The sequence below is a fragment of the Lithobates pipiens genome, unplaced genomic scaffold (genome assembly GCF_037356315.1).
Source record: "Lithobates pipiens isolate NorthernLeopardFrog02 unplaced genomic scaffold, aLitPip1_a1.2 Scaffold_25, whole genome shotgun sequence".
Lineage (NCBI taxonomy): Eukaryota > Metazoa > Chordata > Amphibia > Anura > Ranidae > Lithobates > Lithobates pipiens.
In genome coordinates, this window is record NW_027507787.1 from 215,991,972 (window position 1) to 216,011,274 (window position 19,303).

Sequence of the window (19,303 nt, forward strand, 5' to 3'; positions counted from 1 at the left end):
GCCGCCCCGCGTCTAGCAACCAGTGACGTCAGCTGACATGTGGGCAGTGCACCCTATGGCTGAGCAGGGCACCCCCGAGATAAGTCCCTACCTCCTCTCTCCTTCTCCGCCTCCGGCTGCAGCAGCAGAGAGAGAGCAACCAGGCAACCGGAGCGACAAGCATCTTCACTGAACATTCTCAGTCCCGTGGCACTGCTAGTAAGCCAGGATCCAGCCTGTGCCCACTACCCAGTAAGTGCCAGTCCCGGGGTCGCCGCCGCTGACTACTCCCACAGCCGCAGCCACTTCAGGGCAGCACATTGCCAGCAGCCTGACTTCTCCAGTTCTTTGAGCTTCCTCCCACCCACGAGGGCCGCCAGTTTTGAGCCACCACTGTGCCAGATAAACTTCCAGGACCAGGTTAGTGTTTGTTGTGGCAGCAAATGTCATTCATGATGTGTTACAGCAACTTGCTGGTAAATACGCCCCGAGTCTTTACACTTCCCTTCATTCTTGTTTAGTCACTATTCAATTATTAACCACTCCAGCCCCGGACCATTTTGCTGGCCAAAGACCAGAGCACTTATTGCGATTTGGCACTGCGTCACTTTTTACTGGCTCCCAGACAAAATTGGCGTCCTTTTTTTAACCCCTTTCCTATAATAAATATCCCCAAAAAATATATAAAATACCAATTTTTTTCAGCCGATATGTATTCCTCTACATATTTTTGGTAAAAAAAAAAAAAAAGTAATAAAGCATATATTGATTGGTTTGCGCAAAAGTTATAGTGTCTACCAAATAGGGGTTAGTTTTATGGCTTTTTTGTTATGATTTTTTTTTCTAGTAATGGCGGTGATCTGCGATTTTTAATGGGGACTGTGACATTATGGTGGACACATTGGACACTTTTGACCCATTTTTGGGACCATTGTCATTTGTACAGCGATCGGTGCTATAAAATTGCACTGATTACTGTAAAAATTACACTGGCAGTGAAGGGGTTATCCACTATCTGGTTAGGAAGGGGTTACGTGTGTGGGAAGTGATTCTAACTGTTAGGGGGAGGGGCTGTGTGTGAAACATCACTGATCATAGCTCCCAACCACAGCTATGATCAGTGACAATGTCACAAGGCAGAACGGGGAGATGGTTGCATCTCCCCGTTCTTCAGCTCCGTGAGGGGCCCGTGTGCATCCCCGCAGACATCGAGTCCGTGGGACCCTACTCACAGAGCTCCCGGCAGGGTCGCACGAGCTCCACCAGTGGCACACACGTGACCATGCGGCGGCAAATTGCATTCAACCTGTCTAAACTGGTTACCACTGTTTGTTTATTTTTTTTCCAAAAATTGCCAAAAAAAAGTATCAATCAAAAAACATTATTTTTTGGGCGGGCGCGGTTACGGGGGGGGGGGGGGGAATGGTGTCCCTGAATGGCAGTTTGGAAATGTGGTCACCCTAATTTAGAGGCTTTTAATTACAATTAGAGTGACACAGGAGGAGCAATGTATGAGAAGGGTCTGGCAGTGATGTTTTCTTAACTGTAGAGTGTGCTTGCAATGCTAACCCAGGAGACTGGGGGTCTCCTGAGAGTGCAGGAGGGCTGTGTACAGTGTAGAGGTGGGGGGCTTTGTATTGTGCAGAGGTGGGGGGCTTTGTATTGTGCAGAGGTGGGGGGCTGTGTATTGTGCAGAGGTGGGGGGCTGTGTACTATGCAGAGGTGGGGGGCTGTGTACTGTGCAGAGGTGGGGGGCTGTGTATTGTGCAGAGGTGGGGGCTTTGTATTGTGTAGAGGTGGGGGGCTGTGTACTGTGTAGAAGTGGGGGCCTGTGTATTGTGTGTGCAGAGGTAGGGGGGCTGTGTACTGTGCAGAGGTGGGGGGCTGTGTACTGTGCAGAGGTGGGGGCTGTGTACTGTGCAGAGATGGGGGCTGTGTACTGTGCAGAGGTGGGGGGGCTGTGTATTGTGTAGAGGTGGGGAGGCTGTGTATTGTGCAGAGGTGGGGGATGTGTACTGTGCAAAGGTGGGGGGCTGTGTACTGTGCAGAGGTGGGGTGGCTGTGTATTGTGTAGAGGTGGGGGGCTATGTATTGTGTAGAGATGGGGGCTGTGTACTGTACAGAGGTAGGGGCTGTTTAATGTAAAGGAGGCTGTTTTTTCCTGAAATTTCCCTCTTAAAATTAGGGTGCGCTTTATATGCCTGTGCGTGTTATATGCCGATAAATACAGTATATATTACTTATCTACTGTTTGATATTTCTTAATTATTGAACCAGAAGTATTTCTGCCTTCTGCCTATGTTCAATGGCTAGTTTGCTGTTCAGAACCTACAAAAGTAGAATGCTACAGTACCTTATCCTGATCCAAAAAAGCTATGGAACATTACCTTTCTTCTGAACAGTATATAAAGAATAAACAGCTTTTTATTTTGTGCATATTCATGGCTGAATGTTTGTGTTTTGCCTGCAGGTTTCCTTTAATGAATATCTTTAGTATTGAAAACTCTACATTTTAGTTAGAAAGAGAATAGAAAGACATCTGTCAGAGTCATTTACCTAGAGTAAAGGCTGTCATTGTATGGGCTAAGAAGAAAGGTATGGGGAGCTGCATCTCTTAAATCTGTAGCTGTTCTCAGTCAATTCGCAATGTAGATGGAACAATCATCCCTAGGGCTTGTTTTGCCCTCTTAAGAGCAATCTGCATTCGATTTGTTTTGGGAGATGTTATGTTACCTCCACACTGTTTATTTTAGCCCCAGAAAAATAGCACCACCACACTGCAACTGCATGCATTGCATTCAGTTGCAGGGCAACATGGCCCTGTTCAGTTGATGGGGGATACCATTTTTGCTGCCCCCTGGGATGACTCATTGTAAGTGGGATTGATTCCATCACGTCCTGAGTGGGCAGATTATAGATTCTTATTTACAACCCTTGGTTCGGAGGATGCCCTCCTACATCAAGGATTGAAGGCACATCATTAATTTGTTGACTAATATTCCTGCAAAACCTGGTATTTGGATGGTAACGGCGGGCGTTGCCTCCTTATATACGATCATTGTGCACAACTTGGGATTGGAAGCAGTTCAGCGTTATCTAGATAGAGACTCTGGCCTTCCCAATGAATAAGTGACCTTTCTTATGACATTACTTAAATTTGTGGCCTCCCATAACTACTTTTGGTTTAATAATCAATTTTATAGACAGATTATGGGAGTGGCTATGGGGGTAAAGTATGCCCCTAGCCTGGCCAATTTATTTATGGCCAGGTGGGAGGAGGATGTCATCTATGCCCAGGACATACCACAATTGGTCCTGTGGGCAAGGTACATAGATGATGTCCTCCTCCTATGGGATGGTCAAAGTTGTGATTTACAAAGTTTTCTGGAGTCCCTTAATAATAACCAAAGGGGGATACACCTCAACTACGATATGAGCCAAGAGAGGATTCACTTCTTAGATCTTAATATTTCAGTGAGGGATGATCAGTTCATCACCTCCAAATTTTTTAAAGAGACTGATAGGAACTCTTTCATCTCCACTGATAGTTGCCATTATACCCCTTGGCTTAGGTCAATCCCTAAAAGCCAATATATTCGATTGAGGCGTAATTGTTCAGACCTGGGTGAGTTTCTTATACAAGCTGAGGTTCTTACCTCTAGATTTTTGGAAAAGGGATACCAACAGGATTTTTTGTCTGACACCTTGGACATTGTTAAAAAAATGAACAGGGCTGATTTGCTGGTTGAAAGAGGCCCACGAGTGGATGACACTCAGGGAAGTGTTCCATTCGTAACTGCCTACTCTTTGCTACATAAGAGTATCAAAAAATTAGTGAATAAACATTGGCATATAGTCAGTAATGATGCTGTACTTTAAAGGGTGGTATCTGAAAAACCTAGAGTAAATTTTTAGTTTTTTTTTTCTTTGATAAATCAATTGGCACCCAATGTTATAGATCCACCCCTAAGAAGTAAGGGTTTCTTCGATCAGTTATCTGGATACTAGGGTGTAGGGTGTGTTCCCTTAATTCAAGCCCTCGCAGATGCACTACCACGTTTACTTGTACAGCTACAGGGGCCCATCATGTTATTAAGCCATGTGTTACCTGTTCTTCAACTGGGGTGGTCTACATGCTGCAGTGCCCGTGTGGGCTGCAGTATGTGGGGCGGACCAAACGCCCATTACAGGTACGGCTTAATGAACACATTACAAATATACTGGCTGGGTTCCCGTAACATTCTGTATCTAAACACTATTTATTAGAACATAACAGGGACCCTTCAAAAACGTTGTTTTTAGGCATAGACAAGTTCAAACCACACTTACGAGGTAGCTCGCTATTGAGGTAAATATTAGACTTGTGCACAACGGAAAATTTAGTTTAGTTTCGGTTCGTTGTCATTCGTAAAATACATCATTTCGTTCTGTTATATTAGTTATGTTTCGTTAACACGTTTTCGAATAATTAGTTATTATTCGTAGAGTGTCGAATTAATTTGTTCGTATTCGTTGAAATTCGGTATTTATGTATGTATAGACATTTGTCATAATGATTCGTAGTTTGGAAAGTCGTTTGTTTATTGAATCTTTTAACACACACAATTACAACGTCTCTTCTCCTCGGCTCAAATACAATACAACACCCTTCTAATTCAGTTCTCAGGAATGCACTTTGCCAGTAATCCATCCTACGGCACAAAATTAATTAGCTGATTGGACTCAAAGATTTACTTTGAGCTGACCTTTTGTTTCATTAGATCTTTAAAGAATTACCGAATCATGGCGAATTCATTTGAATTCATTCGTTATATTTCTTTCGTATTCGTTGTTATTCGTTATTTTTTTATTCGGACATTCAGATGCATCTGAATGTCCGAAAGATGCAAAATTCGGCCGAATTTCGATTTGTTACGAAACGAATTGCACAAGCCTAGTAAATATCCAAACTTGAAATGGCTTGGATACACCGTTTAAAATCGTATGCCCCGTACGGATTACATTTTGTATTTTTAATATTGTTTATTTTGGGATTTTTTAAATATATGTAAACCCGATCTGAGATGCTGGAGGGGCTGATTTAGGGTGACCTAATAAACACAGTGCATATATAAAAATTTTTCTCAGATATAATTTAATATATTATTAATTTAATATTAAATTATTTATCACATATTTAGTTCATCACATTGGGGATATCGATTAATGGGGTTGATAATAGATTATTTATTCACTATGTATGAATTTTTAGTATAATTAATCATCACATATATAATTTAATACACTATCAAATATATATTATTAATTTAATTATGAATATTATGTATAGTTTATTTATTATTAACACCACATAAACTTTATTTAATTCATTTTGAATTGATTTTGTAGGTATAAGGTTTATTTATATAGTAATTCTTATTCTCTATTCTATAAACAATACTTTTATTTATTTTTTAGCGTTTAAAGTAGTTAAAGCATGAGTCCGCCGGGAGTCCGCCGTTTTTTTTTTTTTTAAAAGCCAGCAGCTACAAATACTGCAGCTGCTGACTTTTAAAATAATGACACTTTCCCGCCCAGCGCGCCCGCGATGTCGGCACCCGAAGCCGATCTCTCGATCGTCTCTCGGGTGCTGCCGCCGCCATCTTGGGTATGGGAATCAGGAAGTGGAGCCTTTCGACTTCATTTTCCGGTTCCCTACTGCGCATGCGTGAGTCGCGCTGCGCAATAAGGATGGTCCCCGCTGTCTCTGGGATCCGTGTGTTTCCCAGCAGGCAGCGGGGGACCTTCAGAAAGGGGCGTAGATTCTGCGGAAAGGGGCGTACCTTCTGCAGAATCTACGGAATGGGTGCAGATACCTGTACTGTACAGGTACCTGCACCCCCCTCCCCCCTGAAAGGTGCCAATTGTGGTGCCGGAGGGGGGGGAGGGTTCCAATGAACGGAAGGTCCACTTTAGGGTGGACCTCCGCTTTAATGAATTTTGATAGAGGATTCAATGAGTAAAATTAATTAACATACATGATTTTCACTATTATTGTTATTCGTTATTTGATATTCCATACATTTTTTATATGTTTCTCATACTGCTGCTAGGGTCTGTTTAGGATAATATGAGGTGCTATTGGGAAATATTGTAAGGGAATTAAATGATAGTTTGTTGTATAGTATTAATTTTATTTCTTATCGCCGAATAGTGAGGGTATGCCCATAATGAATATGGCGCTAGTAGCGGATCCTAGCATCTCAGAATGAGGATTGGTCTTTAAATGGTGGTGCGTCGCTGCGTTGCCCTTCCCCATTGACAACGTCATCTATGACGAAACGTGCCTGGGAAGGCACGCAGTGACGCCACCACGCCATACGGGGGAGAACGGGTTTTTGGAAAAACCGCCAGCGGGCTTTTTTGTCTGTTCCTATCCAAAGCGATTGTGTTCGTAAGTGCAATTTGAATGTATTTAATAAAATGTTTTAATGATTTTACACTATGGGAGGCTTCCCTTTTTTTTGAGTCACCATAGTGATATACCCAATAGAAGCATGGAGTCTGGGAGTCCATAGTGATGGTTTAGAGGGTCTGTTCCAAGTGATCTACAGTTCCTGATTAATCTTAAGGATGTGGAAGAAATATATTTAAACGCTCCCCATTATTTGCCGTCTGGTAAGCACATCTGCATCTCGGTGGTCGGGCATCTCCTTCTTTTCACCTGTATATGTGTGAATCACCGTGGTGTTACAATAAAGAGTACCTGAGAGGATTGTTTTATTGCAATAACCCCTTCTTGCGAATTAACTATTGCAGTGTGGAAGTCATCTCCTGCAAATTTTATTAACCGATGAGGACATTGATATTGGAAATTATCAGTTATCAAAAACTTTGATTACATAATAATTATTGTATAAGGATTTTATTTTTGGCGCAGCTAATTTTCTTTTTTCTGACCATTTTTTCTGCACTGTAATGCAAAGCATCACACCTGTGGCATGTGTTCCCCCTTGCTTGCTGCCTTTGCAGCTTAAGGGGGAGAAGTTAGGGGGAGGTTAAAACATGACTCACTACATTTGCTATGTGCCAAGAAAGCATTAAGCAGCTCTTCCAGATGTGGTGGCCAAAGATCAAATATTTGCATGGATAGATGCTGGGTGTGCAAAGAGAAAACCACCAAAAGCAGCCCATATATAGTCCACACTTAATTTTATTCAGACTCTTATATCATAAAAACCCAACAGCCTAGACATACTCTGATAGACAAGCTGCTCAACTCCCCACCTACAAACTTTACCCAGAAATACATAACCAAGTGGGAATGTGATCTTCAATTTCACCTCTTGACAAAATGATAGGGGGTGCGCTACATAAAGATGGATTCTAAGAAGCCGTAAGTAGACTGGGATCCCCCATCCTGCACATCCAGGCACACCGAATTTTCACAGGCAATTAAGAGACAGAGTACAGCCCATGGCTTTGTTTTTGTTATTTATTGAGGGTTAATCATTTGGATAGGGATGGGAGGCTATGGGATGCCCACTTTACTTTAGCAAAACTTCAGTAACATCTTCAGGGACATTCTTGTTATATACAGTCTATATACAGCTCCAACTTCTTCCTCCAGCACTTGCTTGCAGACCCCAGCTGAATCACTGTTTGAGTATCTGACAAAATCTCTCAGTTGAGACCCCTTTCACACTGAGGGCGTTTTGCAGGCGCTATAGCGTTAGAAATAGCGCCTGCAATCCGCCCTTAAACTGCTGCTCCGTTGTCTCCAGTGTGAAAGCCCGAGGGCTTTCACACTGGAGCGGTGCTCTGGCAGGATGTCAGGAAAAGTCCTGCCAGCAGCTTCTTTGGAGCGGTGTGTTTACCGCTCCTCCACCGCTGCTCCCCATTGAAATTATTGGGGCAGCGCTGCAATACCGCCGGCAAAACGCCGCTATTGTGGGCGGTTTTAACCCTTTCTCTGCCGCTAGCGGGGGTAAAAGCGCCCCGCTAGCAGCCGAAATGTGCTGTAAATCCGGCGGTAAAACGCTGCTAAAAACAGCTGTGTTTTACCACCGACACTATTGTTTGAGTGATGGCCCATTACATGCAGGAACTTGAGGCCTCTTGTAGTGTAGCAAAAATTTCCACCTGTGGCTACTGATCCCAACACCACCTCTTCAGGCACTGCCAACCCACCTGGCTGCAGCTGCCCCTTTCTCTAGCCCTCTAGGCTAATTTCTCCACCATGGTCCTCCAGACTGACGCTCACCAGTCCACCCACTGACTTTCAGGAGATCTTACAGTAGTGCTGACCTGCTCCTGATGTCCTCTCTCTTTTCTCCCATGCCTCCAGGAAGGGCCTCCTCCATGTGTTATGGCAGGATCCTTCCAGCACCCAAGACCCAAGGTCAAACCCCCAGGCTAGGGGGCACCCCTGAGGGCCACCAACAGCCTCCTCAGCACTCCATCTCCATCTTCCACCCAACTGCCCCTGCTGGCATGACTCTATTTATCAGGTAGCGTGCCTCTTGCCAGCCCTTTACTGTGGATTGGCTGAGGCCCTCATATATATTCGAAACAGCACCTCCTAATCTCCACCCACTATGCCTAGAACATTCTCCAATATCCCAGAAAACAGGGGGAGGCACCAGAGAGGCTGCTAGGATGAGTCATCTAGCCTAAATATAACAAGATTAACTCTAGCACACTAGCGAATACTACATTTATATCCAACAAACTACAAGATATATGGCTTCAAAACATTGCTCAAGCTTCGCCGTTTGTTCTATCCGACCTCTGATGTGCTTGGAATGTGGTCTCACTACAGGAGACATCCTGCACATCTTCTGAAATGTGATATGCTGCAGACTTTCTGGTTTGAGATGAGATGTTTAATGCAAAAATTGACAGATTTTACAATTCCCGTAGAGCCTGCCTTCTTTCTTCTACACTGCCACAATATACCAAGAACAAATTATAAACGCTTGGGTCCTACCACATTTCATCAGTGCAACTAGAATCTGTATCCCAGATTTATGGAACACCCACCATCGCTGTGTGGCTGAAGGTGAATGGCATTTGGCGAATGGAGGATTTAATCTCCTTGGATAAAAGCAAACACATGATAAATTCTAGTGGATGTAGTTCTAATGGCATGTGTTCACCTCCATCCCTGAATATAAAGCACTGCTAGAGACACATCTTACCAGTGGCGGGCGCTCCATTAGTGGTGCAGGGGCAATGCCCCCCTAATCCATGCGCCCAGCCCCTAATCTACATGCAGGGCGCCGGATGCATGGGTTTCAATGTTTTGTTTTTTTCAAGCACTCGATTAGAGCACTGCGCCCCGAGCCCACCCAGTGTGTGACAACAGAGAAATAATATTCGCTATGGTCTTCCTGCTTCTACTCCCGGCCAATCAGGAAACGGGTCTTAAGACCCAATTGGCCGAGAGGAGAAGCAAATGTATTTGCCAGGAGCAGAAGCAGGGGGGAAGCCGCCATGGAGGAGACGCAAAGGGAAGCTGCCGAAGCTGCCCATGTCCTGGATGGGGTAAGTGCAGATCTGGTGGTCGGATGGGGGGCGGGGGGGTTGTTCGCTGATAAACCAAGCATCAGGGGGTTTGATCAATCGACTGACTGACTGACCGCACAGTTTTGTTTACTGCCCCCCGCTAAAAAATGGAGCACCAGCCGCCACATGTAAATTCCTTCTGTTTTACAAAGACAACTTCATAGCCCCATAGTATAGTCAGAGCTGATACTATTCTAGGGCAGGATCAAAAGGTAATATTATTATGTTTACGGGAGGACTCAGATAAACAACACTGCCATGTTAATGCTATTGGAAGACTGTATCAACAGGGGCAGACATACTGTTTGTGCAGAATGTACTGGACCATCAGAGACTTAGGGGCCCATTTATGAAAAACTTGGCTCAGATGTTTACTGGGATCCCCCCACACCATCATGTAGACCTAGACAGCTCACTTCTGTCTAGCTGTTAATTGGCACACAGTTAATAGGTGTTTTTACTTGGTCAGTAGTTGAATGGGGGCCCAAAAACTGTCATTTTACAGGGACCCCTTGGTAAACCGCCCAATGTTACACTTAACCCCTTCTGCAACGCCCCGCACAGATATATGGTGGCAGGGCAGCCTTCCTGCATGGAATCACATACCTGTACGTGATTTCATGCACTGGGTCTGTGGCGTACACGCACCGTTGGCGGCCTACTCCCGTTGTAATTGGACACAGTAGGAGCTAGTCAGCCAGCTCGGCGGACCCGATGTTCGCTGGAACCCCGCAATCGTTCTCAGGATAGGCAGAACGCCAGTTGGCCTATGTAAACAGGGCAGACTGCCATTCTGTGAGAGGGGAAGATGTAGATCTTGTGTTTCTGCTAAGCAAGAACATTGATCTCTGTTTTCGCCCACTCAAAGCTTTCCCCATACAGTTAGCAAGCACTCCCAGGAGACACATTTAACCCTTCGATTCCCCCTGATGTTAACCCCTTCCCTGCCAATAGTACAGTGACAGTGCATTTTTTTTTTAGCACTGATCACTGTATTAGTGTCACTGGTCCCCAAAAAGTGTCACAATGACACAGTCCCACAAAAAATCACTGATCATCAACATTGCTAGTAAAATAAATAAATAAATAAATAAAAATTCCATAAATATAGCCGTAGATTGTAGACGCTATAGCTTTGGTGCTAACCAATCAATATACACTTACTGGGATTTTTTTTTTTACCAAAAACATGTAGCAGAATACATTGGCCTAAATTGGTGAATAAATTAGATTTTTTACATTTTTTTAATTGGATATGCTTCATAGCGTGAAGTAAAAAAAAAATGTTTTTTTTTTTTTAAATTAGAGGTTTTTGTTTATAGCGCAAACAATAAAAAAACACAGAGGTGGTCAAATACTCCCCCAAAAGAAAGCTCTATTTGTGGGAAAAAAAGGACATCAATTTTATTTTGGTACAGTGTCACATGACTGCAAAATTGTCAGGTAAAGTAACGCAGTGCTGTATTGCAAAAAATGTCCTGGTCATGAAGGGGGGGGGGGTGAGTAAACCTTCCGGGGCTGAAATAGTTAAACTGTAAATATGCTACTAAATATGCTGGACTTAAAGAGGAGTTCCCCTTAAAAAAAAAAAATTAAAGTCAGCAGCTACAAATACTGCAACTGCTGACTTTTAATAATCGGATACTTACCTGTCCCAGGGTCCAGCAATGCAAGGGAACAAAGCCCCTCCTCGTTCCCCTCTCTGCTCTGCGGCACCGGCATTCTAACTGTGGGCAGCCGGCTGTGGCTTCATTGCCAGGCACCCAGTGCGCATGAGGGAGCGGCGCCACACGCCGTGATTGGCTGCACAGTCATCTGGGACCTGTCACGTGTCCCAGAGGACTGACAGGAGGGGGGGGGCAGAGCTGAGCCCTTCCTGCACCGAGGGGAAGTGATGTCACCAGCCCAGGCACTGAAGGAGGCAGACTACGAGGGACCCCCTAGCAACAGGCATTTAGAGGTGAGTTCCAAATATATATATTTTTTATTTTTTTTAGGAATTTTGATTATTTTATTTTTTTGTGTAACACCACTTTAATGCAATCGCTCATATAAAATAAAATGTAGTCTTGTCTAACTACCCCTTTTTTCCTGTTCTCCCTTAGCACAGTGTGGGGAAATTAGTTTGTGGGGATCACTTTTCTAAATGACAGTCAGCAAACGGACACTTTCTTCAAAATCTGGCGGATGCCAGGTTTATTTGCAGGAGGTTTGCAAATATATATATAAAAAAAAAAACAGTAAATTAAATCCTTGCCGTCCAGCACTAACTAAACAAATAATCTCCTGGTCCCCGTCATCCACAAAAACATGCAGAGAAGCAAACCTTTTAGTCCAACACCCAGAGCTTCTCTCACTCAGACCCCTTCCTGAGTCTCAAAACCAGAGCCCTGTTGAGCTCTCTTCCTGGTCATTTAAAGACCTGAGTGTGGGCTCAAGTGGACCAGAACATCCGGACCGGAACCTAGCCTGCCACAGAGGCTGGAAAAACCCGGCCGGTTTCCGGTTCAATCTCTTACAACAGAACAAATGCGAGGTGAAATGTAGCGATTATCTACTATATCACCTCGCATATCGTCACAACAGTTACAAACAAACCATATTCAGGCATGCATTCAATGGTGAGATTATTATTATTTTTTTTATAATTGTATTTTTATTAAAGTTTTATCAAAAGTACAAAAATTAGATCAAAAAAAAAAAAAAACACACCACCTGTATAAAAACAGTACCAATAATGGAGGCAGCAATGAAAGTGAAAATAAATCGTTAACATCTATAGCACATATCATAGTAAAAGAAGGTGAGATTATTATGTTATTCATATTTAATGTAATATTCTTACCATGGTGATCCTGGAACTGGCGTCGATGCCACTGGCTTGTTGCCTTTAGTCGTATAATCCTCACTACTTGATACCTTCATACCAACATCCTATAATCCAATACATTAAAACGTTTAGTAAAGGCCACAAAGCAATATTTCAAAGTTCATATTATTATCTAATAAACTTGGAAAATTAACTTACATGAAATAAATCCCAAGCATTTTTTTTTATTATACGTAATATAGTTCATAATATACTGTATGCAGTTGCTGAGTTCACATTAAAACACTAGTTTCTGGGAAATTAAAAAGGATTACAGTAGTAAGCCTCTAAGTGCCGATGATTGATTAGTTAGGAACATTTCCTATCATAATAATTACGGGGCCGACATTTTCAATTAAGAGAAATATATAACTAGGTAACTAGGCTCCTGTCTTTGACAGGCTAATAAAAGTTTCTTAGTACTTGAAGACTGGAGAAGACAAACCTTTTCATCTGCCTTGGCAGTTTTATTTTTCCTCTCAGAATGTAAAATGAAGGTGGCTGAGCAAGGCGCTCTGTTTGCTTCTTTGTTTTTATCTGTAAATGTAAAAAAAAAAAAAAAATATATAGATTTAAACAAACTTGTATATGAATTTAATGGTGCATTCTTTTTTCCTGCAGAATTATTTTTAAGCTTATTTATACCCAAGAATAAAGATGTATTTTATTGCAGCTTACCAGTCCTTATATTTGTTGGCTGCATTAGTTTACCTTTTTACGCTTTATTTTTCATTTATTTTTGCCTAGTGATCCTGCCAACAACACACTTCCTGTCCTAGAAGGGCAGTACTTACTCAACCTATAGTATCTATTGAGGAGCTTTGTCACTCTATGATGGGATAGAATACCTCACCCTTATTTCTTCTACCTTCTCTCCATAATAAGAATGCAGCACGGGAAGTTATCAGCTTATCAAACACTTTTAATGGTATATTTACCAGACCAAAAGAGAGCAAATAAGAGAATTTAATTCCTAAGGTTTACATACACTTCGATACTCTCTTGAACCTTTTAATAATTTACAGTGAACCTTTGGTCAAGTTTGTTCATTAACCTTGCACTATGACTTTAATTAGCACATAAAGTAAAGCTTGCCCAAACTTGTAGAGTACTGGCTGATAAACAGAATCTTCATGAATATGCAAATAACTTCTTTTTTTTAAGTTTCAACGTTTTATTGATTTTCAGAAAAACATTAATACAAAAAAAAGAGAAAAATAATGATAATGACCATTTCAGAAGCAAAACATATATAAATATAGACTTGTAGAGCTATTAAATGTGCAGATTAATAGAGATATCCCTAAACCAAGGAGACTAGAGCCTAGTATTAGTGAATAGGTGAGACTACCTTCTGCCCCGACACCCCCATTGGGAACATGCTGTGTCATGGTGCAGTTGGTGAGACCCCCAGCAATCACCAGTCCTTAGGAAGCTTTGGGCTACCTTCACCTGGAACATGTCTTGATACTCTAGAAAATAGTGAACAATTGGGATGGCTAGTCTGAAGATAGAATTAAAGAATTTTAAAATTGAGAACCACTCGATTTAAGCAAACCTACAACCAGGTAGGTCCTGGTTTTGTCATAAACGAATTAACTCAAAACTACATTGTCAACATCAAGGGTCCTTGTAATCTTGCAGAGTAATAGAGGTAGAGGTATAGAAATGAATGAAAGAAATGAGAGAGATTAGAGAAGAGTAGATAGATACTTGCCGGCCTCCAAGGCGTCCCCTCCCTAGCCTATGCATTGCTGGTGCTAGGTAATAATGAGATGCCCACATGTTGAGCCCATGGATCCCAAATCACTTCAAATTTTTTAGTTTTATCTAGGATAGTGCTGACTATTTTTTCCTGGTACATTATCCAAGAGATCCTTCTCTTAGTTGTTAAGATGGAGACCCTGGGTTGCTTCCAGGCCTTAGATATGGAGAGACCTTCTTCTAAGTGACTAATGGAACCTTCCACATTTTCCTTCTGACAGCTCCCCCCATTGGGTCTCATTGCAGTTTTCACTACCCCAGCCAGATTTGAATAGATTATAAGAATTTCTGCTTCAGTCTTGTGTGGGGAACACCGAATGGGCATTTAGTGTCCTCCCGTAACACACAAGCAGAGATCTTCCCTAGTTTCAATGGAGATTATTTGGTGCACATTTTAACTTGATGCTTCCTTCTATGCATGGTGCCTTATCTTGATTCATATTGACTCATAAGCTTCTTCAAGTGGTTGTAAACCCTAACATATACCCAGTGAAGTAACTAGCCTCAGGTGATACAGAGAGGCGAAACACATCCTCCAACATAAGTTGTACTTTCTACAACACAAAGATCAAAGGATTTTTCTCAGCTCCAAAAGGCAAGGGTGGGGATCTGACATCACACACTGCAGTAAAGCACAGAGCTTAGTGTAATTTGAAACCTGAGTGGAGGGAATGGACACACACCCTTTTACACAGCATCACAGGGAAACATGCACAGCTGAGGCTGTTAATTGCCTGCTGTGTGCTGGAGGGGTTGCACGGCAATCAATTGTCTAGTGTTGACTCATGCAAAGAGAAATGACACTGGATGCATTGGATTAGGACTAAAACACACTATAAAAGGATATGCTTAATTTTTTATGTCTGAGGTTTACAACTACTTTAAAAGTTTATGATTATAGAAGTTATCGTGCATGCTGATGATTGCCATGGTTTAGCTTTTGCTCTTTATTGCTCCACTTCATCATTTATGGTTATCTTTTCAATGTGTTTACCACTGCCACTTAGGGAGTAGTGATGGACGAACTTCCGACGGGACGTTTCGCGAACGCGAAATGCGAACGGACCCAAACGTTCGCGAAACCGAACGTTCGCCGCGGGCCCCATTGACTTCAATGGGAGGCGAACTTTGCAAACCTTCATGTCGAATTTGCGGCCACGTGGTAATTATTAGGGGGTAAAACGTAGTCCCACCATCTGGACAATGACATAATACATGTATGAGGTGAATTTGGGATCGATAACTACAAGCATTTTTATTTTATTTGGGAAATTGTTCTAACAATTCAGGACTATGGAGCTAATGAAGGCAATGGAGGAGAGGGAAGGTCAGGGACCAGGGTAGGCAAAGAAGAGGGTGCAGGAGATGATCACCAGCAGCGTGACATACCGGAATGACACATGCACCGTGATAGAGGCATCTGACAGCAGCACCGTAATACAGAGCACTGACAGCAGCACCGTGACATACAGCGCTGACAGCAGCACCGTGACATACAGCGCTGACAGCAGCACCGTGACATACAGCGCTGACAGCAGCACCGTGACATACAGCGCTGACAGCAGCACCGTGACATACAGCGCTGACAGCAGCACCGTGACATACAGCGCTGACAGCAGCACCGTGACATACAGCGCTGACAGCAGCACCGTGACATACAGCGCTGACAGCAGCACCGTGACATACAGCGCTGACAGCAGCACCGTGACATACAGCGCTGACAGCAGCACCGTGACATACAGCGCTGACAGCAGCACCGTGACATACAGCGCTGACAGCAGCACCGTGACATACAGCGCTGACAGCAGCACCGTGACATACAGCACTGACAGCAGCACCGTAAGCAGCCCCAGGAGGAAGTCAGCACAGCACAGGGATGGTGTGATCCCCTCATAATAAGAACCCCCAGGAGGAAGTCAGCACAGCACAGGGATAGTGTGATCCCTTCATAATAAGAACCCCCAGGAGGAAGTCAGCACAGCACAGGGATATCATAAGCAGCCCCAGTAGAAATATGACACCGCTCAACCTCTTCAAAGAGGAGGGTAGGGGCATATAGTACGGTGTGCTTTTTTGGGTCAAGGAAGTGAGCCAAATGAATTAAGAAGGTCTGTGTGCTTGATTAAAAAAATAGTTTATAGACATATACATGGTCTACTGGTCACATGTGTTGAATTCCTCCGAGATCCATGCCTCATTCATTTTTAGAAATGTGAGGTAGTTAACACTGTGGTGAGCTAGGCGAGTACGCTTATCGGTCACAATCCCCCCTGCTGCGCTGAACGTCCTTTCGGACAGGACACTGGATGAGGGGCAAGCCAACAGTTCGATTGCAAATTGGGCAAGCTCTGGCCAGAGGTCAAGCCTGCCCACCCAGTAGTCTAGGGGTTCATCACTCCTCAGAGCGTCCACATCGGCCGTTAACCCAATGTAGTCGGACACCTGACGGTCTAGGCGTTCCCTGATGCTGGATCCGGATGACACCTGTCGATGGGTCGGCTGAAAGAATGACCTCATATCCGAAGTCACCAACACATCTTCAAACCGGCCTCTTCTTGCAGGCGCTGTTGGATTGGTACCCGCAAATCCTTCTCTGGGAGTGGGAATTGCTCCTCTGCCAGCGCACGCAAAAGCAGAATGCAGCATTTCTCGAAGCAAGGCCTGGAAGTGCTGCATTCTGACAGCCCTCTGCGACGGCGGTAACATTTCCGCCATTTTGTGTTTGTACCGGGGGTCTAAGTACGTTGCCACCCAGTACTGGTCCTTGACCCTCATGCTTTTTATACGGGGGTCCCTATTAAAACACTGGAGCATGAAGGCCCCCATTTGCACTAAAGTGGAAGCGGTGTGGTGGCCTGGCTCCTGCTCATCATCCAGGATAATGTCGTCCTCTTCATTCTCCTCTCCCCATCCTCGCACAACAGGGATCCCAGAAAGGTTTAAAGCATGCTCTTCTTGCTCCTGCTCATCCGCCCCGGCACCATCCTCCTCTGACTCCTCATCAGACTCCTGTTGTTGACTTGTCTCAGATAGAGTAGCCCCCCCTGGGAATTCATCCAGCATTGCGACTTCCTCATCTTCCCGCTCCTGCTCCTCCACAGCCTGATCAATGACACGACGCAATGCACGCTCCAGAAAGAAGGCATAAGGTACCATGTCACTGATGGCGCCATGGCTGCGACTGACCAGTTTGGTGATCTCCTCAAATGGCCGCAGAAGTCTGCATGTGTCGCGCATGAGCAGCCACTGGCGCGGTGAAAAAAAACCCAGCTCCCCAGAACCGTTTCTTTCGCAGAGTTCATACAGGTAGACGTTAACTGCACGTTTCTGCTGGAGCAGCCTATCAAGCATATAGAAGGTTGAGTTCCATCGCGTCGGGCAATCGCAAATAAGACGTCTGACCGGCAGATGGTGTCGCCGCTGAATGTCAGCAAGGCGAGCCATGGCCGTGTAAGATCTTCTGAAATGGGCCGAGATTTTCCTTGCCTGCCGCAAGATGTCCTGGACCCCAGGGTATTTGACAAGGAATCGCTGCACGACCAAGTTTAAGACGTGTGCCATGCACGGCACGTGCGTGATTTTGCCCTGTTTCAATGCGCTAAGCAGATTGGCACCGTTGTCACACACCACTTTACCAACTGTCAAATTGAGCGGTGTTAGCCACTCATCTGCCTGTGAACGCAAAGCTGAAAGGAGTGCCGGGCCAGTGTGGCTCTTTGCTTCCAGGCACAACAGACGCAGCACGGCATGGCAACGTCTCACCTGGCATGTGGAATAGGTTCTGGGGAGCTTGGGCGGTGCAGTGGAAGAGACGCTAGCAGCGGAAAAGGAGGAGGCAGCTGAGGAGGAGAGGGAGGAGGATGGAGTAGGAGGAGGAGAAGAAGAGTCAGGCCTGCATGCAATCCGTGGCGGTAAAACCAAATCTACACGGGTGCCACGGGTTACATGCTTGACGGCCGTCAGAAGGTTCACCCAGTGGGCAGTAAAACTGATATACCTTCCCTGCCCGTGTTTGCTAGACCACGTGTCTGTGGTCAGATGTATCTTGGCACCGACACTGTGTGCCAGAGATACATTCACTTGCCGCTGAACATGGCCATATAGCTCTGGGATGCCCTTCTCTGAGAAATACTTCCTTCCTGGGACCTTCCATTGTGGTGTTCCAATGGCCACAAATTTGCGAAAGGCCTCCGAGTCCACCAGTTTATATGGCAGTAGTTGGCGGGCTATGAGTTCTGACAAGCCAGCCGCCAACCGTTGGGCAAGAGGGTTATCCGGCGTCATCATTTTTTTACGCTCAAACATTAGGCCCACGGAAGCCTGCCTTTTTGCAGAAAAATGTGAGCTTGGCGTGATGGAAGGTGGAGTGGAGGACAATTGTGAGGAGAGAGGAGAAGGAGAAGTAGAAGACGAGGCTGGACGGTGAGAGCCTGCAGTGTGGCTTTGTGTGTTCCGTTGCTCCCACTGGGCTCGGTGATGGCTGCTCATGTGCCTTCTTAAGGCGGTCGTCCCTAGGTGAGTATTGGGCTTACCGCGACTAACGCGTTGACTGCAAAGATTGCAGATGGCAACGCTATTGTCAGCAGCGGACACGTTAAAAAAAGCCCACACTGCGGAGCCATGTGCCGGTGTCCTGGGAGCGCCAGATGTGACCGTACATGGTCGATGACTCGCTCCTGATACATTTGCAGTCTGCTTTGTCCCTGCTGTGCAATGTAAGTCATTGCTGCTTCTCCTCCCTATCTGCTGGTCCATATCTCCCTCTGAACTCCCCTCCTCTTCCTCTCTTGTGGGCACCCACGTGACATCACTAGACACGTCATCATCAACGTCACCTTCCCCACCGCTATAAGTAGAGATCTCGGAGTAGGCAGCAACACCGGGGACCAACCTCCTCCTTGGGCTGATCTGGGTACTGGCGTCAGACTGCTGAGTAGCGCTTGTTGCTACCTCCTCTTCCTGATCCAATACCAAGAGTGGCTGCGCATCAGAAATGTCCTCTTGATATGGATCGGAAAATAATTCCAGTGACTCAAGCGGAAGGTATGTGGTGGTGGTGGTGGTGGTCGTGTTGTTGGTGGTAGTGTCTTTGGGGGTGCACATAGCAGAGAGTGAAGAAGAGGGTGCAGATCGAGAGGATGAGGA

General features: G+C 44.7%; 1 protein-coding gene across 1 annotated transcript in view; it reads right to left on the minus strand.

Moving 5' to 3' along the window:
• TCERG1L (transcription elongation regulator 1 like) overlaps nt 1–19,303 on the minus strand; it is a 390,196-nt gene that overhangs the window by 66,078 nt on the left and 304,815 nt on the right. The window contains exons 6-7 of the mRNA XM_077455545.1: nt 12,840–12,931; nt 12,371–12,459 (exon numbers count right to left, since the gene is read on the minus strand). Coding sequence (XP_077311671.1) covers nt 12,371–12,459; nt 12,840–12,931 — 181 coding nt within the window. The remainder of the gene's footprint in view (nt 1–12,370; nt 12,460–12,839; nt 12,932–19,303) is intronic.